A 19264-nucleotide genomic window follows, 5' to 3' on the forward strand; every position below is an offset into this window, starting at 1 on the left:
TCGAGAGAGGGGAAGAGAAGACAGCACATTACATGGTAAGACCTACTCCAAAAATAAGCCCTACTGTGTCTTTTGTTGTCAAAATTAATATAAGACACGGGCTTATTTTCGGGGAAACACGGTAGTAGGCTGAATAGAACAACTGCACTCTTTAATATCTTGAGAACACAAGTGGTGAGATCTTCTCGTTGTGATTCCAAAGTCTGCTTTCTTTATTCTGATACTCTATTCCTGCTGCTTTCTCTATAAGGTATAATCAAATAAAAACACTCCGGCTGAATTCACACCTATGCGAATTAGATGCGGTTTCCCCACATCCAATTCGCATAGCAGGAGAATGTGACTGGCTCTCTATGGTTTACGAGTCTCTGTGGTGGCTTGCGGAGCGAACCATACAGAATTGGTATGCATCTTTGGCTCAGTTTCTGGGCCGAATTCAGGCAAAGATTCATCCCTGATTCGTCCCTGAAAGGGAAAACAGGGACCGACAGCATTGCTGTGCGATCCGTGGCCAGTTTAGGTGTGAACCGACCCCAAAGAAAGTGGGAAGTAATTTCAACTACAGGACATGGTAAATCACGTCAATTAAGAAAATTGGGTAAATCAGCCCATTAACTTCTGCTGAGTTACGAAAACACTGGTTTTCCAAGGACTGACCCCTTTATTGTATGGGGGGGGGGGCTTTAAAAATTCATTTTTGATATTCTTTGGGAAGGGGTGGGTGGTACAATGTGTATTTGTAATAAGGATTAACAATGTGTATTTTTTAATATTCATCTTTTTTTTTTATATGGTTCTTTGTAAACTAAGAGGTCTAATTTAAAAAAAAAACAATATTACAGGTTCAGATGGAATCTGACAGCTTAATCGCCATCTGGTTTTTCATATCTTATGCAGTACTCCAAAGTGATATTTCTGTGCTATGTACTGTAAATCCTTTGTGTTACCTGGAGCCTGACAACAGGCAAGACCGATGCTTCAGAGATGTGAGACCCCAGACAGATAGTCAATGAAAATAACATACAGTAGTAGTATCGCATCGATGAATGACCCCCCAGAACTCAGCCGCCCACGTGCCCCCTGGGGCTCGCATCTGGTGTACTCTGGGACTGCTCTGTTTCTTCAGGTCACAGATCACGGTGGCCCTTTACCATGTGATCAGCTGTGTCCAATCCTAGCTGATCACATTTAAACAGACTTTCCAGTTATCAGCAGTCCTTTCCTCACACGCTGTGTCTGTGTGAGGAAAGGAAAGCTGTTAACTGGCAAGCCTGTCAGCACATTGTTTACACTGATAGCCATTGCAGCCCCATCAGTGCCACCTATCAGTGCCCATCAGTGCCATCTATCAGTGCAGCCTCATCAGTGCTGCCTCATCAATGCCCATCAGTGCAGCCTATCAGTGAGCATCAGTGAAGAAGAAAAAATACTTATCTATAAATTACAACATTTTATAATAGAAAAACTTTTTTGTTTCAAAATGTTTTTGTTTGTTTGGCAAAAAAAAACTCTGTCTCAAAAAAAAAAAAAAATGTCATATGGGTACTGTGTTGCATGACCGCACAATTGTCATTCAACGTGCGATGGCGCTGAAAATTGGCCTGGGCAGGAAGGGGGTGAAAGTGCTCAGTATTGAAGTGGTTCAATAGCCCAGATGGCTCTAATGTCTATGGTGGATGTGCAGGCACATTCCTGCACATGCTGTGATGCAGTCATGCTAATGCAAATGCACAAAGTCCTCATCTAGTTAAGCTTATATGCATAGAGAGATGTGTATGTTTATGCACATGTGCATGAGTCTGATGATTAGCACAATGGGGTTAATTTACTAACATTTACTGAATGCGATACCATGGACACGTGACTAATTTGCATAAGTCCAATTCACAAACAAACCAGAGAGTAAAGAAACATGCAATATTTACCACCAGGGTTTTGCTGTTTGTATCAGGGGGTATTTGTCAAAACACAGTGTGGGGAATAGCTGGTTGCTAAGGAGCCGGCTGTCTCGTCCTTATCAACGGATGACTCATCAGCTGTCCGCGGGTTACCAGCTGACAGCTGAGTGTAAAAAAAATACAAAAAATTGATGAAAAAAATAAATAAAAATAAAACAGCATGCCCTCCCCCCATTCCATACCAGGCATTATTTTTTCTTAAATGGCGCCCCCAAAATCCATATCAGACCCTTATCCGAGCATGCAGCCTTGCGTGATTAACGATGGATTTACAATTGGGGGACTCTTTTTTTTAAATAAAGAAATTGTCAAAAACATTTTTTATTACTTTTTGACACTTTTATGGTGAATGGGTAGGGGTACTACTGTATGTACATCATACTCATTCACATGAAGGGGATCTGTGGGCCTCCTTCTTAAAGGGGGCTTCCATATTCTGATAAGCCCCCCGCACGGACAAAGTCCAGGTTCCAGACAGGTAAATGGAGCAATGACTGACAATAGCAGGTTAACAGGCAACAGGCAAATGATCGGGATAAGCATAGACAAACACAGTCCAAGCAATATACAGGAAAAAGCCTACATGAACAGACTAAAATCAAAGATAGTCAAGCCTCAGCCAGGGCATGAGAATACAGACAAAGCCCGTTGGTCACTGGAATGCTTAAAGTAATACTAAAGTCAAACAATGCATGAGTTTAAATGATTTCTAAGCTACACGTATACCAGATTTCTAAAAAAAACAGCTTGTTGTGTGCAGTGTATTTAGCTCAAATTTACATTTAAAGCTTTTTTTAAAGTATAACTAAGAGGAAATCTTTTTTTTTTATTTTTATTTTTTATAGAGTACTGGAGGGTTATAACCCCTGTCAATTGTTTCATTGGCGAGATTGGCGAGATTTCACTTTCTGTCCAATAGCCAAAACAGGAATTGAGAGGAAATCCCTCCAAAGTGAGGGAATCCATTGTTCTCACGGGGGTCACCAGAACTAGTGTACCCATCGGAAGATTTCCCCTGCTCTGGTGATAACCCAAAATTTGGGATTATCTTTCACTTTCGGAGATAATAGTAAAAATGAGAAAAGGAGAGAGTGAATCTTCCTAACGAGATCACAGATCAGCAATTATGAAACCCGATAGTCATTCTAATCCCTCTCCACTTGATCCAAACTTATAAAATGCTTTGCCTTTAGTTGTACTTGAAAAGTAATAAATATTTATTGGCCAGGCAAATGCTGACTCTGTAAATCATCCCATTTGTTTGATATAAGACAACAGTTAGTAGCTGTTAACACTTTCCAAGATCTTTCATTTTATTCACACTCCAAAATATGGCAGAAATTTATTGGCAGTGTTAACTCTAAAAACATTTTCCTCCCTAATGAATGTAGACATGGCTTCCAAGATTTACTATCCTAACAAAATATGCCCTCCAGCCTTTGCAGTGGGAACCTGAAAGTTTGTTCTGTTGATGGGGAACATGTGCTTGATACATTCTGCTACTGCTGATGGTGCCTGGAGTTCCTGCACAGTCGACAAGTGCTAGAGTGTCACAGTAAATACCTGTCAAGCACAGACTCGGTCCTCCTTTCCCCTTATCCCTAGCATCTGCTCCAGGCTTGTCATCCACTTGTCATATTATACCATTTTAGGTACATTGAACTTGTTGATGCCTGATACCAGATACAACCTGTCCTTTACTATGTCTCCTGCTGCAGCCTAGTTTCTTTGCAGCTTAGCAAGACAAGGGTTCAGTAAATAGGGGGGTATTTTTATACAACAGACAACCAACATTTTTTTTTAATATGGACATATCATTTAAAGGCAGATTACTGTGGATTACAGGTAACATTTGCATTTTAGCAAGTTTACTCTGGCGCCTATTGTGGAATGTGTTGCATGTCAAGAAAGACAAGAGGACAACAGATTCTGGAAATTCTCAGGTAGCTCTAGTGATGACTATTATTTTGTACAAGTGAAGTTATAGGTGTCTTTTAAATTGTATCAAACCCTCTGCATATGTATAGAACATACTTTCATTATGTCATGTGTTACCGAGCATCAGGCTGTTGTAAATGTGTTTTTTTTGGCATTGTAGTCAGAGAAATTTTAGACTGTTCTCAAACATGTGTAAATTAAGTATTCTTGTTCCTAAAGGGGGATTATACTGTTTTATTTTTTCTTAATTTACAAGATTTATATGTAAAAGAAATTAGCATAATGTCAACTAACATAACCAGTATCAGTTAATGCATTACATGGGGGCAGCCATTTTTACACATTACATATGCAGGCACTACTTCCTGCATGGTAAACTGGACAGCATTTTTCCTCTTATCTCATTGCAAGTCCACCAGACAGGATCTGTGTGATTGAAATCAATAGACTAGTCTATAATACAGCTGAAATGCAGATAACCAGAAACCATAAGGTTTAGGTATTGCAGTTTTAGGGAGCTCTCAAGAGGCACTTTTCTTATACTGTATTTATTGGCGTATAACACTCACTTTTTTTACCCTGAAAATAGAGGGTAAACTGTGCCTGTGTGTTATACGCAGGGGGCTGTGGAAAGTTTTTTTTCCTGAAACTCCCCTGTTAAAGTTAGGATGCGTGTTATACGCCTGTGCGTGTTATACGCAGATAAATACGGTTATTTGCAGTGAAGTAGCACCTTTTTTTATTTTATATGAACTATGAAATTTAACAAAGGGTAATTCTCGATGGATGTTTTAATTTGTATACACTGTTTGATTTGTGCACACTCTTTTCATATTTTCAGCATTATTTATGTACACATCTATTATCTGATTGCTGTAAAACATTTTGGAATTGTTTACACAAATTTTGGCTACACATTCTTTCCTACAACTTTGTTTAATCAATTAATTGCTAGTTGCATTGCAGTATTGGTATAGCAATTATGTGTGTTTTTCATGTTAATGCTGCTGGAATTAGATACTATATTGCAAGCATTGTGCTTTATGCCAAAATAAATACCAGGGAATTTTGCCTGTTGTAATTTGTCATTTTGATGTATAGTACTAGAAAAAGTCTATTATTAAATTAGTTTTATTCCAGTGCACAAATGGTTCCATCCAGATTAACGTTATTCTAATTTAAATATTACTAATGGCAATCAAATTATATGAAAGCACTTGTTTGCCTCAATGTAATACATATTATACCCATCCATAGTTTACCAGGTTTTAGTTAACAAATAGGCAAAGGTATATAAAAATGTTTCTCTTCTCCTCCGCGTACACACAACCGTTTTCGGGGTTGTAAAAAATTAAGTTTTTAATGGTCTATAAAAAACGATTTTTTTTTCAACCCGATCATTAAAACAGCCTTGCCTACACACGATCATAAAAAAAAAATGCTCTAGCAAAGCGCGGTGACGCACAACACGTACTACGGCACTATAAAGGGGAAGTTTCATGCGGATGGCGCCACCCTTGGAGCTGATTTTGTGTTAGTAGAAGTTTGGTGAGAGACGATTCGCGCTTTTCAGTCTGTTACAGCGTGATGAATGTGCTATCTCCATTACGAACGCTAGTTTTACCAGAACGAGCGCTCCCGTCTCATAACTTGCACGTTTTTTTCACGTCGTTAAAGCCCACACACGACTATTTTTTACAACGTTAAAAACTTAATGAAAAATTACAGCATGTTCCCAATTTTTAATGCCCATTTTTTCCATCGTGAAAAATGCTCTGGAGCTCACACACGATCGTTTTTAATGACATTTAAAAAAAAAAAAAAATTTCCAACCCGAAAAACGGTCGTGTGTACGCGGCATTATAGGTGTATGACATTGTATTATGGAAAAGAGAGAACCTAGTTAGTTGCTTATGCAATGTTTTTAGCATCCCATTTTATCATGATTGTTCTGTTCTAATTTTTCCTTAAAGTCCCCCTATCTTTTCTACCTTGAGAATTTTCACTTTATGCTATTGTTATGCTATATTTTGTGTAGGCTACTGGCATTGACGTGTGTGGCTAATGTTTTTTTTTTAAACATTTATTCAAATGTCCTTTTAGAATTGTAATTTGTAGTTCTGCTAACAGACAAAGACAGGTAAAGATGCTGATCTGTTGTTATAGTTTATTCAAATGAGAGACGATAATAATAGCAATAATAATAATATTAATTGTTATTATTATTATAATTAGTATTAATATTAGTAGTAAAAAATAGCTTACCTCATTTATTTTTGTATGCTCCTTTCTAAAACAATAATTCCCTATATTTTTTTTATTTGCTTCAATTCTCATTTCTGTATCCATTTGGTGACATTACAGTTCTTCTGTATCCTCTCCCTTAAGAATGTGTTTATATATTTGCATTACTACCGCTGCTGTTTTCTATTTAAAGACACTAATATTTAATCATATTTTATAAATTCTACTCAATTACTTAATATTACTATTAATAATTCTATTTAGTGTAGACACTGGACATTCATATAACACACACAGTGCAATTAAATCTGTGATATAACTATATTGATTTTTAACTTTGTCATTTGATACAAATACAGGGATAGTATAGTAAATACTGTATTTTAATAACTCTGGCAAATATTGGTTATTATTGCAGCCACTGGCACCAATGTTTTTTTTTATTTTTTATTGCAGTCATTGACACCACACCTAATGCCGCGTACACACGATCGGAAATTCCGACAAGAAAAGTCCGATGTGAGCTTTTGATCGGAAATTCCGACCATGTGTAGGCTCCATCGGAATTTTTCTGTCGGAAATTTCCACCAAGAAAAATTTGAGAGCTGGTTCTCAAATTTTCCGACAAGAAAGGTTCTTGGAGGAAATTCCGATTGTCTGTATGCAATTCTGACGCACTAAAAACCATGCATGCTTGGAATAAATTAGACGCACGCTCGGAATCATTGAACTTAATTTTTCTCGGCTCGTTGTAGGGTTGTACGTCACCGCGTTCTTGACGGTCGGAATTTGGTGTGACTGTGTGTATGCAAGATAAGTTTGAGCCAAGATTCCGTCGGAAAAAAATCCACGGTCTTCTTGTTGGATTTTCCGATCGTGTGTACGCGGCATTAGACTTACCAACCTCTAGTACTTGGCCTACTGGATAGTTGTTGCTAAATCAGGCATCTCAGTGGATCCCAACATTATTGTCAGGATCCTTCCAGTGCCTGGAACAGCTGAGTGACATCAACTAACAGCAGACTTTAGCCCGCTTTTAGCCGATTCTGGGTCACAGGAGTGAAAAAGTAAATGCACCCCTGTGACCCAAAAAAGAAGTATAGCCCAAAAAAATTGCCCATACTACTCTTTTAAAAATAAATTTTAATCTGCCTATATTTTGTATTCCCCGATTCCTGCACTACCTCCCACCCACAACCAACATGCTAATTAATTTTTCAATTTTTAAAAGTAAAACCTTTACATTTTCATTAAACAATGTATTTTGGACCCAGTGATGTCAACATTTGGTCGTTGTGCTTCTCTATGCAATGCAGGCAGATCATGGCTGCTAGGAGGGGCAGGCAAGGTGGTGTACGTAGCTTCCTGAAAATATCACAGCACCCTTCCTCAGTACTCATCTCAAGAGGTCATGATGTATTCAGTGCTTGGAAGGAGTTATGCAAATATCAAAATGTCTCCATGGAAGAATGTCAGTCTGGAAGAGTGTATATATGTGAACTAGCACCATTAAAAACAATGGCAATTCTCTGCACAGGTGTTTAAAATACATTCATTAAAAGCATAAGTGTAAATGGGTCCTAGTTTCCTAGAAGCCAAATGAGTTTATATTCATATATCTGTTAAGCAGATGTAGCTTTAACACATGGAAGTCAGTTAATACGTCAAGACTATACTGCAAAAAGCTTCAGCTAATCTTTTCTTATAAAATTGGATTGCTTTAAAGGGGTTGTAAAGTTTTTTTTTTTTTTCTAAATAGGTTCCTTTAACCATTTAAGGACCGCCTAACGCCGATATACGTTGGCAGAATGGCACGGCTGGGCACAGGCACGTACAGGTACGTTGCCCTTTAAGTGTCCAGCCGTGGGTCACGCGCACGCCGCCGGCGGCACGCTCACGACCCGGCCTGAAGCTCCTTGACCATGCCCGCGGGACCTGCGCGATCGCCGCCGGTGTCCCGCGATCGGGTCACAGGAGCTGAAGAACGGGGAGAGGTGAGTGTAAACACACCTTCCCCGTTCTTCTCTGTGGCAGTGTCACTGATCGTCTGTTCCCTGTTATAGGGAACGACGATCAGTGATGTCACACGTCCAGCCACGCCCCCCTACAGTAAGAATCACTCCCTTAGGGCACACTTAACCCCCCGCAAACCAATCAATAAACGTTTATTATGATTTTTTTTTTACCAAAAAAAAGTAGAAGAATATGTATCGGCCTAAACTGAGGAAGACATTTTTTTTATATATTTTTTCGGGATATTTTTTATAGCAAAAAGTATAAAATATTGAATTTTTTGCAAAATTGTTGCTCTATTTTTGTTTATAGCGCAAAAAATAAAAACCGCAGAGGTGATCAAATACCACCAAAAGAAAGCTCTATCTGTGGGAAAAAAAGGACGCCAATTTTGTTTGGGAGCCACGTCGCAGGACCGCGCAATTGTCAGTTAAAGCGACGCAGTGCCGAATCGCAAAAAGGGGCCAGGTCCTTAACCTGCATAATGGTCTGGGTCTTAAATGGTTAAGCTAGTGCATTGTTGGTTCACTTACCTTTTCCTTCAATTTCCCTTCTAAATGTTTTTTTTCTTTGTCTGAATTTCTCACTTCCTGTTCCTCCTCAGTAAGCTGTTCTGGCTGACTAACCCCCAGCCAGAACGGCTCGGATGATGGGGGTAAGCTTACTGAGGAGAAGCAGGGAGTGAGAAATTCAGACAAAGAAAAAAAAAACATTTATTAGGGAAATCGAAGGAAACGGTAAGTGATCCAACAATGCACTAGCTTAAAGTGGTTTTAAACCGCATAAACTTTTTTTTTTTTCAAACCTGCAAGGCAAAAGGCATAATCGGCTAATATGCATTGCATACTAGCCGATTATGAAATACTTACCTCGGAACGAGGTGAACACCACTTACCTGGTCCACGCCGAGCAGGATGTCATCTTGCTCCGGCGTGTCTTCCGGGTATCGCCGCTCCAGCGCTGTGATTGGCTGGAGCGGCGATGACGTCACTCCCGCACGTGCGCGCGGGAGATTTAAAATCGGCAGGGTCCGGCGGATGCCGGTCCTTTCGCCGTGGATTCCCCCCTGCGCATGCGCCGCCCGCATTGCGAGGGGAATATCTCCTAAACCGTACAGGTTTAGGAGATATTCTTTATACCTACAGGTAAGCCTTGTTATAGGCTTACCTGTAGGTAAAAGTGAAAAAGTGGGTTTTTCAACCACTTTAAAGGAACATATTTAGAAAATAAAAAACAAACCTTTACAACCCCTTCAAATGTTTATAATATTTAGCTATTTTCCATCCTATATGTATAAATGGAGACACGCACACCTCTCATACTATGCCAAATGATGCATGCTGTTCAAAAGTATTATTATTTGGCTCCACAATTCTTTCAAATGTTGCTTTTGTAGATGTTAAGGTTGTCAGTATGTGTGAAGCATTAAAGCTTTATGTTTTAACATTCACCTGAAAACTGCAATACATCCATGATATTAATTTCTCTGTACAATATTATAAATGAGCCAGTGTAACAGGCATGTATAGCATGACTATATAAATATAATGTGGACCTTGAAAAAAATATGCTGACATAGGTTGCATCATGGAAACATATTCAGATTGTCAGTAAAGCGGCAGCTGCCCCCTTGCAGCAGCACCAGTCAAGTAAAAGGAGAAGTAAAATGTGACCTGTTCTGTTCCCATAAAGAACCTGATGGTGAAAAGTAGATGGAAACACTGTGTAATCACATTCAGTGCCTTATTACACATAGTAAACATTTTCATACCTACAACATTCTGATAAGGGAGAGAGGGACTTCTTTTAGCACACAGTTTGATACATTTCTAACATAGCCTCTGTTTTGCATGCCATAAAGGAGTCCTGCACAAAAAAAATGGTTGGTTAAATGCAAAATAACAAATAGAAGATAGACAGTTAAGAGCAATGTATTTTAGTGCGGTTCTCTTCCAGAGTATCACTCTAAAGTCGGCCATAGATGGTTCAAATCTCGGCCGGTTCAGCAGGAACTGGCCCGAGACTTGAAACATGTATGGGCAGGCTGAATGTAGATCAACTTGGGTGCAACCAGCCTGCCAGACTTTTCATGCCACTAGCAATCATCACTTTTTAAAGCTGCTAGTAATCAACAGTGTGTTCTCCTGGTGGGGGTAGCTTTCCCCCACCAGGAGAACACAATGTCTTGGTGGGACGGATTCCACTGTCAACACTGTGTTGATGGGAGAATTAGTTGAATTTCTTTCCTGCAACCCATGGAAAGAAATTTGCTCTGTCTATGGCCAGCCTTAGTCCAAATAGCAGTGGCTAGGGGCAGTTGCTGACAAGAATCAGTAGATTATTGATGGGAGTTGTAAAAGGCTGCTTGCACACACTGTGTGCAACCAAAAGCAGCTGTCACTGATGGCTGTCAGACTTATGGCTGGTTCCTCTGCTGTTCAAAAGTAATTGTTCATCCGAGCAGTTACATGTGAGCAGAACATAGACAGTGTGCAACCAGTGTCTGCATTTCTGCACAGGTCTGGCTGCATACATAGGGAAATTTACAGAACCTGAAGCTTTGAAGGGCTTTTATTCAGCATTAGCTTCACTTTGTTTTGGAGGTATTGCGGGTATGAGACATGTCAGGGTGCACTGGGAAACCAACAAACAATCTGGAAACACATCATCAGCAGTCACTTCTGGTTCATGTGTATATATTCTGGAAGTGTCTGGTGCAGAGGTAACATTTGGTGTGCAGCATTGAGCAGGAGGAAGGTGAGCGAAGTCCGTATTGGCCCGAAGCAACTAGCAGACGGCACATGTGGTGTGCAACATAGGAACGATATAGCAGAAGGTGAGCAGGGGCTGGAGAGAGAGGACTGAGCGGCACAGAATCACCGGAGCCGGAGGACCAAAGCAGGAGAAACTAGCAGATGTCATACGTGGTGAGCAGCGTGGGAGCAATATAGCAGGGAGGTGAGCGGGCCCCGGAGAAAGAGGAGGAGCAGCATAGCAGAGAATCAACAGAACTAGGGGTTTCTATTGAGCGGGGGATCAGCAGAGCTGGGGGTACTATTGAGTGGGGCATCAGCAGGGCTGAGGATCTACTGAATGAGAGTACTAATAAGCTGGGGATCTGCTGAACAGGGCTACTAATGAGCTAAGGATCTTCCAAGTGGGGATAATACTGAGGCCATATTCTGCTGGGCCCTTTTAAAGCAAATAGAAAATCAACACACACACACAGGGCATTTACCAAGCTTCAAAAAAACATCACCGAATGATCACTGAAGCATTACAGAAGCATCAAAAAAGTGGAAGCGATAGGCAAAGTTGAAGCAAGTATAAATAAGCCCTAATAGGTTATGCTTTCTCATGTGTTAATGTGCACTGCAATTAGACAACCATTCAAAATGAATCGGTTGGCAATGCATTTCAACATCCAAGAAAGCAGGCATGCACCGTTTCTGTCAGCACATTGCATTGTACCAGCACAAGTAACATGCACTGCCATCCCGTGCAATAGATCACATGTTAACCAGTATCAGAAACCAGAAAATGAAAAGCAAACTGGAAAATACAAATTACATGGGAAGGAAGAAGCATTTTTTTTTATCAAAAAGGTTTTTTATTGAACATAAGGCAAATCACAACAGTTTCCATTGTACAAAAAACTTGCAGAGGTTTTACTCCGCTGACAAACACCAGATGAATACCTAGGTGTAGCACCACAATATTGAAATTCTAAGTTCAGCATACATATATAGATTAGTGTTATGGACATTGCAGAATTCTGTATAACACTAGCTCCCTGGGGCTCAACCCGGGAGTATCCAGCCACTAGGACCAAATTCGTTCAAACCTGCCCAGGCTTCCCCTGTGTTGGTATATATACTTTTCTATAATGAGAGTATTCCCCATGTGTGCTATCCATGAGGCGGTGGTAGGTGGTAAGGTTGATTTCCATCCCATCAATATAAGCTTTCTGGTCTGAAATAAGGCTCTAGAGACTGCGATCATGGTTAATTCCTCAGGAATCACATCCTCCAGGACCCCCAGCAAGCAAACAACTACGGGGATTGTCGTTTGAAACACACCATTAAGTGTACCCACCACCTCCCTCCAATACCTGTGAAGCTTCGGGCACCTCCACAGGAGATGGATGAGATCTCTGCTGTGTCGTCGACGGCAGCAACATAAAGGGTCCGGCAACCTACCCATCCTATGGAGTTTTGTCGGGGTGTAGTGGACTCTCAACAAGATGTATAGTTGGGACACCTTTTGCGCTACATTCAAAGAGCATATGGTAACAGATTGCATGGCTTCCTTCCACTGATCCCCCATCAGTTGACCAAGATCCCTCTCCCACAGGGACTCCACCTTACAGGGAAATGCTTGCAGGTGTTTCGCCAGCAGAATTTGATAGCATTGGGAGATGAACCCTTTAGTTTCAGTGCTGGTGTGCAACACATGAAACACGGGGGCGGGTGACTGAACCCATTCCACCGTGTCTGCCTTAGCAGCAACCAACTGTTGGAGCTGAAGGTAATAGTAGTGCATGGTGGCTGGCAGGTCAAACTTGGCTCTCAATTCAGGAAAGGTTAGCAGCCTACCGTTTGCAAATATGTGGGATAGCAGAGTTACACCATGGGCACACCATCTGGGCCCCTGTTGCAACTTGACCAGCTCCACATATGAGTGATTGTCCCAAATCTGGCTGTATTCTGTAAATAGGCAGAAACATTTTAGTCCCTGCAATCTCTTCTTCCTGTAGCAGCCAACTTTTTATAAACTTGATATGTTTAGCAATACTAGGGCTGGCCATACACTGATCACAATTTAAATGGTTCAGCAGGAACCAGCCAAGTTTTAATCAGTGTGTGACCATTTTTGCTTGACAGAAGTTGATTGTTTGACTTCTGGAAATGTTTATCGATCAACAGCTGTAACTAGTCAGATGCATGTTTATCGATCAACAGCTGTAACTAGTCAGATGCAGCTGCTAATGAGTTTGTTTGTACCGTTGTGTCAAAATACAGTGTCCTGGTTGGGAAGGGGGAGGGGTAGATTATTCCATTCACCTTGTTTGTGGGGGATGGAGGAATAATTTTTTTTTTTGTTCAGCTCACTGCCTGAATGAAAAATATTTTTAACAGTCTAATTTGCCTAACATTAGTTGCCTCTTGCCCTACTGTTCTTAAAATACTCGAATGTAACTCGGTGGGCCAGCGTACCAGTAAATAAAGAATAGCAGATTATATTACTGAGTATATCTGTGAACCCTTGTCATTGTATTGCTAGTAGTAGTTAGTCACATTGAACTGGACTTGTTCTGTAATGTTGAAGATGTTTTGCTACTCATCCAAGTGGCTTCCCTAGCTGAAATTAGTGTCTGCTACATACTTTATCATCTATAGCCACACAGGTTACTCATTTAGCTTGATCCAATAACTATGTGATGAGTCTAGGCAGATGTTGGTTCTTCAAGATCATGATGAAAGGTGTGAAGTTTGTGAATTCATCATGTTCTAATCACATAATCCAGTCACCATGGTGCCATGATGCCTGGGACAGGTGCTGCTTGTTTGAAGAATCCCACTTCTGTTTAAGAATAGTTGTTCCAGTTTGGTGTACCTGGCCTCTCTCATGACTTTGTGAAGCATGTGTCCTCTGTCCAAAATACACACCCTATTGTCCACAAAATATTGCCCCATTCTCTTTTTCTTAAGTTATAGGAAAACTGTACAGTCGTAAAATGCAGATTATGTTGGCCCATCTATTTGTTGAGTGTTGATTATTTTGTCCCACCAGTGTACAGGTCTTTGCATTTCTTGGTTGCAAAACTGATTCGGCACACAGACTGGATGCTACAGCCAAGAAAAACAGGCAGTGTACATGAGTGAGGTGCCCATGACCAAATATACAATCAATAGCAGAAGTATTGAATTAAAATTCATAGGGGTCCATTCGGTACATTTTTCTTCCAGGAAAGGTCTGAACCTCATGTTTGTGCAAATGATTTAGAACCTTCACATCACAGCCCCACCCCCTTTACATCACAGTTACCTCTTTACTATAGTGTCATCAGCCCCCCCCCCCCCTTTACATCACAGCCCCTTTCACATCACAGACTCACTATTTACATCACAGACCCTTTTAAATTGCAGAGTCCCCTTTTAAATTACAGTGACCCTATTTCCATTACCGTACCACCCCTTACATTGCAGTCCTTCCTTTACATCACAGCCCCCATATACATCACAATACACCCCCCCTTCAATTCAGTCTTCCTCGTTACATAGCAACCCCCTTTACATCACAGTTCCGCCCCTCTTTACATCACGGCACCCTTTTACAATACAACCCTCCCTTTACATTGCAGTGCCCCCCCTTTACATCTCAGTGCAACATTTACATCGCAGTCCCCTTTACATTGCATCCCCCTAATACATCAAAGCACCCCTCTTTATATCATGGCCCCCTTTTTACATTGTATCACCCCTTTTACATCACAGATTCCCTTTACATCACAGACCCCCATTTACATTGCAGTCTTCCCCTTTACATCACAGCCCTCTCTATACATTACAGTGCCCCCATTTACATCATAGCACATCCCTTTAATTCAAAGTCTTACAATATGGCCCCATTTACATCGCAGCCCCCTTATACAATACATCTTTCTCCTTACATCACAACCCCTCTTATATAAGACAACCACTCTTACATCACAGCCCCCCCTCTTTAAATCACAGTCACCTACTTTTCATCACAGCACCCCTCTTTAAATCATAGTCCCCCTCTTTACACCACAGCACCCTTTATAATACAGCCCCTCTTGACATTACAGTGTACCTTTTACATCACATCCCTTCTTTAAATCACAGTTCCCCCAGTACATCATAGCCCCCCTTTACATTACAGCCCCCCTTTACATTATAGCCCCTCTGAACAGCACAGCCCTCCTCCCTCTATATCAGTGTCCTCAGTCCCCCCCTCGGTACATCACAGCCCCCCTTCCAAGTCTTACTTTTCCAACCAGGGCAGAGAGCAGGAGGTGTGACAGGTCTGGACAGGTGGAAGCTTTCCAACTGTTCCTGATAATAGGTGAGTGATTGATTGCGAGGACCACACCAGCAAATAATCAGCTGCTGTTAACGTGCAAAGACCTGTCACACCTTCTGCCCTCTGCCCTGCTGTGAAGAGGACAGCAGCGGTGGGTGGAAGAGAGGACACATTAGCAGCTAAATGATGCGGCCATGGAAGCGGTCAGTTAGTCCGGATGTGGACAGCAGTTAAAATGAAAGGTAACATCCAATTTATTGCTGCAGATACTAGTTCCAGTTTTTTTTTTTTGGGGGGGGGTTCCTGATATATTTGTATATACATACACTATATTACCAAAAGTATTGGAACACCTGTCTTTACGTGCACATGAATTTTAATGTAATTCCAGTTTTAGTATGTAGGGCTCAATATTGAGTTGGCCCACCCTTTGCAGCTATAACAGCTTCAACTCTTCTGGAAAGGCTTATCATAGGATTAGGAGTGTGTCTATGGGAATGTTTGACCATTCTTCCAGAAGCGCATTTGTAAGGTCAGGCACTGATGTGGAGGAGAAGCCCTGGCTCTCAGTCTCTGCTCTAATTCATCCCAAAGGTGTTCTGTCAAGTTGAGGACAGTCAAGTGCCTCCACCCCAAACTCGCTCATCCATGTTTTTATGGACCTTGCTTTGTGCACTGGTGTGCAGTCATGTTGGGACATGGGGGGGTCATCACCAAACTGTTCCCATAAAGTTGGGAGCATGAAATTGTCCAAAACGTGTTAGTATGCTGATGCCTTAAGAGTTCCCTTTACTGGAACTAAGGGACCAAGCCCAACCCCTGAATAACATCCCTGCACCATAATCCCCCATCTTGGAAATGATTGTATATCTCGCGCCAAAAATAAATTAAATTAATTAATTCAATTAAATAAGTTAATATAGTAAATTAAGCTGCACCCCAAAAATCAGTGCAAACTGAGATGTGTGCTGAAAAAGAAATAGTGGGGGCGCTATAATCAATACATAAATAGTATATCCAGAAAGTTGTGGGTAAAAAAGTGAATAAATATAAATATATACATCCCCTTACAAAGTTTCAATTACAATGTATGTGCTAAACAGTGAAATTATGTGACAAAATTACACCATCAGATTCAATTGCATGAACAAAGTAATAAAACAAAAGAGAAAAGTGCATCAGTGCAATTCGTTGTGGTGGATACCACTATTGTGTTAATAGCTAAATAGAAGTCCTTTAAATAAAGTTCTCTGTATATAGACAGTGGCCTTCAAATTCACTGTAGATATCTCCACCTTCACCAACTGTGAGAAGACACCCAAAAGTGCTCAAAGATCGTTGACCCCTTTTAACCAAAAAAGAGGTCAATCAGAGCTCAAACGTCAAATAATAGCTGCATCTGGAACTCAGACTCCTTGGATTCAAGCAGGCTCCAATAACGATATGCGGGATAAAAGAAGGACCGCAATAGTATAATTCCGTTTTATTAAAAATTAAAATTAAAAAACAGGGTGCCAAATGGCTGCTTACTTGTGTCGGTGCCCTGAACCCGGCACTGAGGCTGAATGGCCTCTCAATTAAGTGGAGAGATGGTCCCTTCGCTGTGGAGGCTGGCGTGCGTTCCACCTCTGAGAGTGGTGAGCCATCGGGACCGGAAGTTGCGTAGCTGTGCGTAACCAGGTACCGCCTCGACGCATGTTTCGTTACCACGTCATCAGGAATCCCCCATCTGCCAAATGATTTGGACCAGTTCACAAAGCAAGGTCCATAAAGACATGAATGAGTGAGTTTGGGGTGGAGGAACTTGACTGGCCTTCACAGAGTTCCTGACTTTAACCTGATAGAACACATTTGGGAGGAATTAGAGCAGAGACTGTGAGCCAGGGCTTCTCGTCCACATAAGTGCCTGATCTCACAAATGCGCTCCTGGAAGAATGGTCAAACATTCCCTCCCATAGACACACTCCTAAACCTTGTGGACAGCCTTCCCAGAAGAGCTGAAGCGGTTATAGCTGCAAAGAGAGGGCCAACTCAATATTAAATTCTACGGACTAAGAATGGGATGCCATTAAAGTTCATGTGCGTGAAAAGGCAGGTGTCCCAATACTTTTGGTAATATAGTGTATTTGTATATTTTTGAACCTTTAACCTGCAGAAAACAGAAGGCTCACATTGTTTGATCTTCTTCAAAGACACTGATGGTGTACTGTTTGTGAGGATGTTGTGATACAGACAGCACTTCACCCCTTAGGATTGCTTGGATGGTAACAGCTGTTAGTTCACACAGGACAAGAACACAGAACCGCATTTTAGGTCAGAGGTGAGGTGAGGATTGTCAAGAAGTCAAGTCTAATAACAAGCTGAAGTTTGGGGAAGGCAGAAGGTGAAAATTTAAAACTGTTCTAGTTGTAACCAGAGGCCTCCAGATTCAGTAAATGTCCAAAGGTAAGATGAAAAAATTAGAAGTCAAATATTAACAGGAAGACAGATCCAAAAACACAATAGCAACCTCGCACATTAGGATGCAAACGTCTTTCATTTCATCTGGCATTCACAATGTGCCTTTTTACACCATACTACACAAGAAAATGCATATGCATTGCATGCATTTTTATGCACATTTCCTTGAATTTATATGCGTTAATGTGTGATGTGAGTGAGGCACAAAGAAAACCATTGTTTTCTCAGTGCCTTTGCAGTGATTTCTGTTTATCCAGTGCAGAACAATGTAGATCACTGGATATGGTGTAAATAAACCCTATGTGCTTTAATTTAAAATTCTAATTGAAGCCAAATGTACAGCAGCAACACGATCGTGCCACAGTGCTAAATATTATCCAGCAGATGTCAGCAACAAGCGTAATTGGAACATTTTAGGAAGACTGCAAGAATTACACAGCTTTGGGATGATTGTTACGTTATGGCTCCTAAAATCCAATCTAATATTTTTCAATGTCAAAATAAACTTTTTAACAAAGAATACCTACTACATTGTACGTTGCTGTACCCAAGAAGATGAACTAGTTGTCAGTTATGGAAAAAGTATCTGACCCTTTGCATAATGTCATCCTAAAAAAAGGGTAATTGGAGTCAGATATTACAATCAATTAATTGGGTACTCTAACATAAAGTTTAGCTAAAGTTTAGTAAAGTATGGGCTTGTCTTTCTGTGCCATATAAAAATAGAATATGTAATTTTGGTCACCTGTTCTTCAGTTGAGCTTCAGTCAGGTCTACAAAAATTAAAAGTCAGCAGCTACCAAAGCTGTAGCTGCTGACTTTTAATAAACGGACACTCACCTGTCTAGGGATCCAGGCGGATGCCCACTGTGCGAGCCACGTTGCACTAAGTAATTGGTTCCACAGCCTTCTGGGACCTGTGATGTGTCCCAAAAAGTTGCAGGCAGGGAAAGGGGGGAGGAGAACATTCAATGGATTCTCAGCAGCGATTTGACCAAAAGTGGGAGCTGGTACCTGTCAAAACTAAGTACCCGCTCCCCATCCAAAAAACGTCATTCCAAATGTGGCAGAGGAGGGGGAGAGGAGGAGTAAGAGTGGAAATTCCCCTTTTTGGTGAAGTTCTGATTTAACATATCTCTGTTGGACTGTATATGGCCTAATCAAAATTAATTTTAAAGCAGCTCATAAAAATTGTTGCAAGACTGAAAAAGAACGCGGAGTGTTGGTCTTCCAATAAGTCAGGCATGTACGGTAATTTGCAAAAGGAAAAAAGTGCATATTGTTACAATGCCATGCAAATCCATGGCAGACAATCCCCAGATGACAAAGATGCCTAAATGACATCTGAAGATCTGCAGTATTCTGCACTTTCCACCCACGTTCAACAACTCAGCTGCAGTATTATTCTGTAGAAAGATATGACTAATGTTGGTCTTGGTAAATGTACACAAATGTCTACGCACCAGCACCAAAACCACATATCATTGTCAATAATAACTGTGTGGGAAATTTGCTGACTCTGGATCTGGATCTGGTCATATTACAGTCATTAAGAGGCTAATATTTTCTGTCGTATCAGGAAATTCTATAGCAGAATGTCATGA

General features: G+C 40.9%; 1 protein-coding gene across 2 annotated transcripts in view; it reads left to right on the forward strand.

Moving 5' to 3' along the window:
- MYLK4 (myosin light chain kinase family member 4) overlaps window positions 1–19264 on the forward strand; it is a 163076-nt gene that overhangs the window by 35212 nt on the left and 108600 nt on the right. Inside the window, exon 1 of one of the 2 annotated variants that reach the window (XM_040353627.1) lies at window positions 2900–3901. The exons of the other annotated variant lie outside the window; for it this stretch is intronic. Within the exon in view, the coding sequence (XP_040209561.1) occupies window positions 3764–3901 (138 nt within the window). The 5' untranslated portion in view covers window positions 2900–3763. Of the gene's footprint in view, window positions 1–2899; window positions 3902–19264 lie in introns of those variants that run through there. 2 annotated transcript variants of the gene reach the window in all.

Source organism: Rana temporaria, chromosome 5 (assembly GCF_905171775.1).
Source record: "Rana temporaria chromosome 5, aRanTem1.1, whole genome shotgun sequence".
Taxonomy (NCBI): Eukaryota; Metazoa; Chordata; class Amphibia; order Anura; family Ranidae; genus Rana; species Rana temporaria.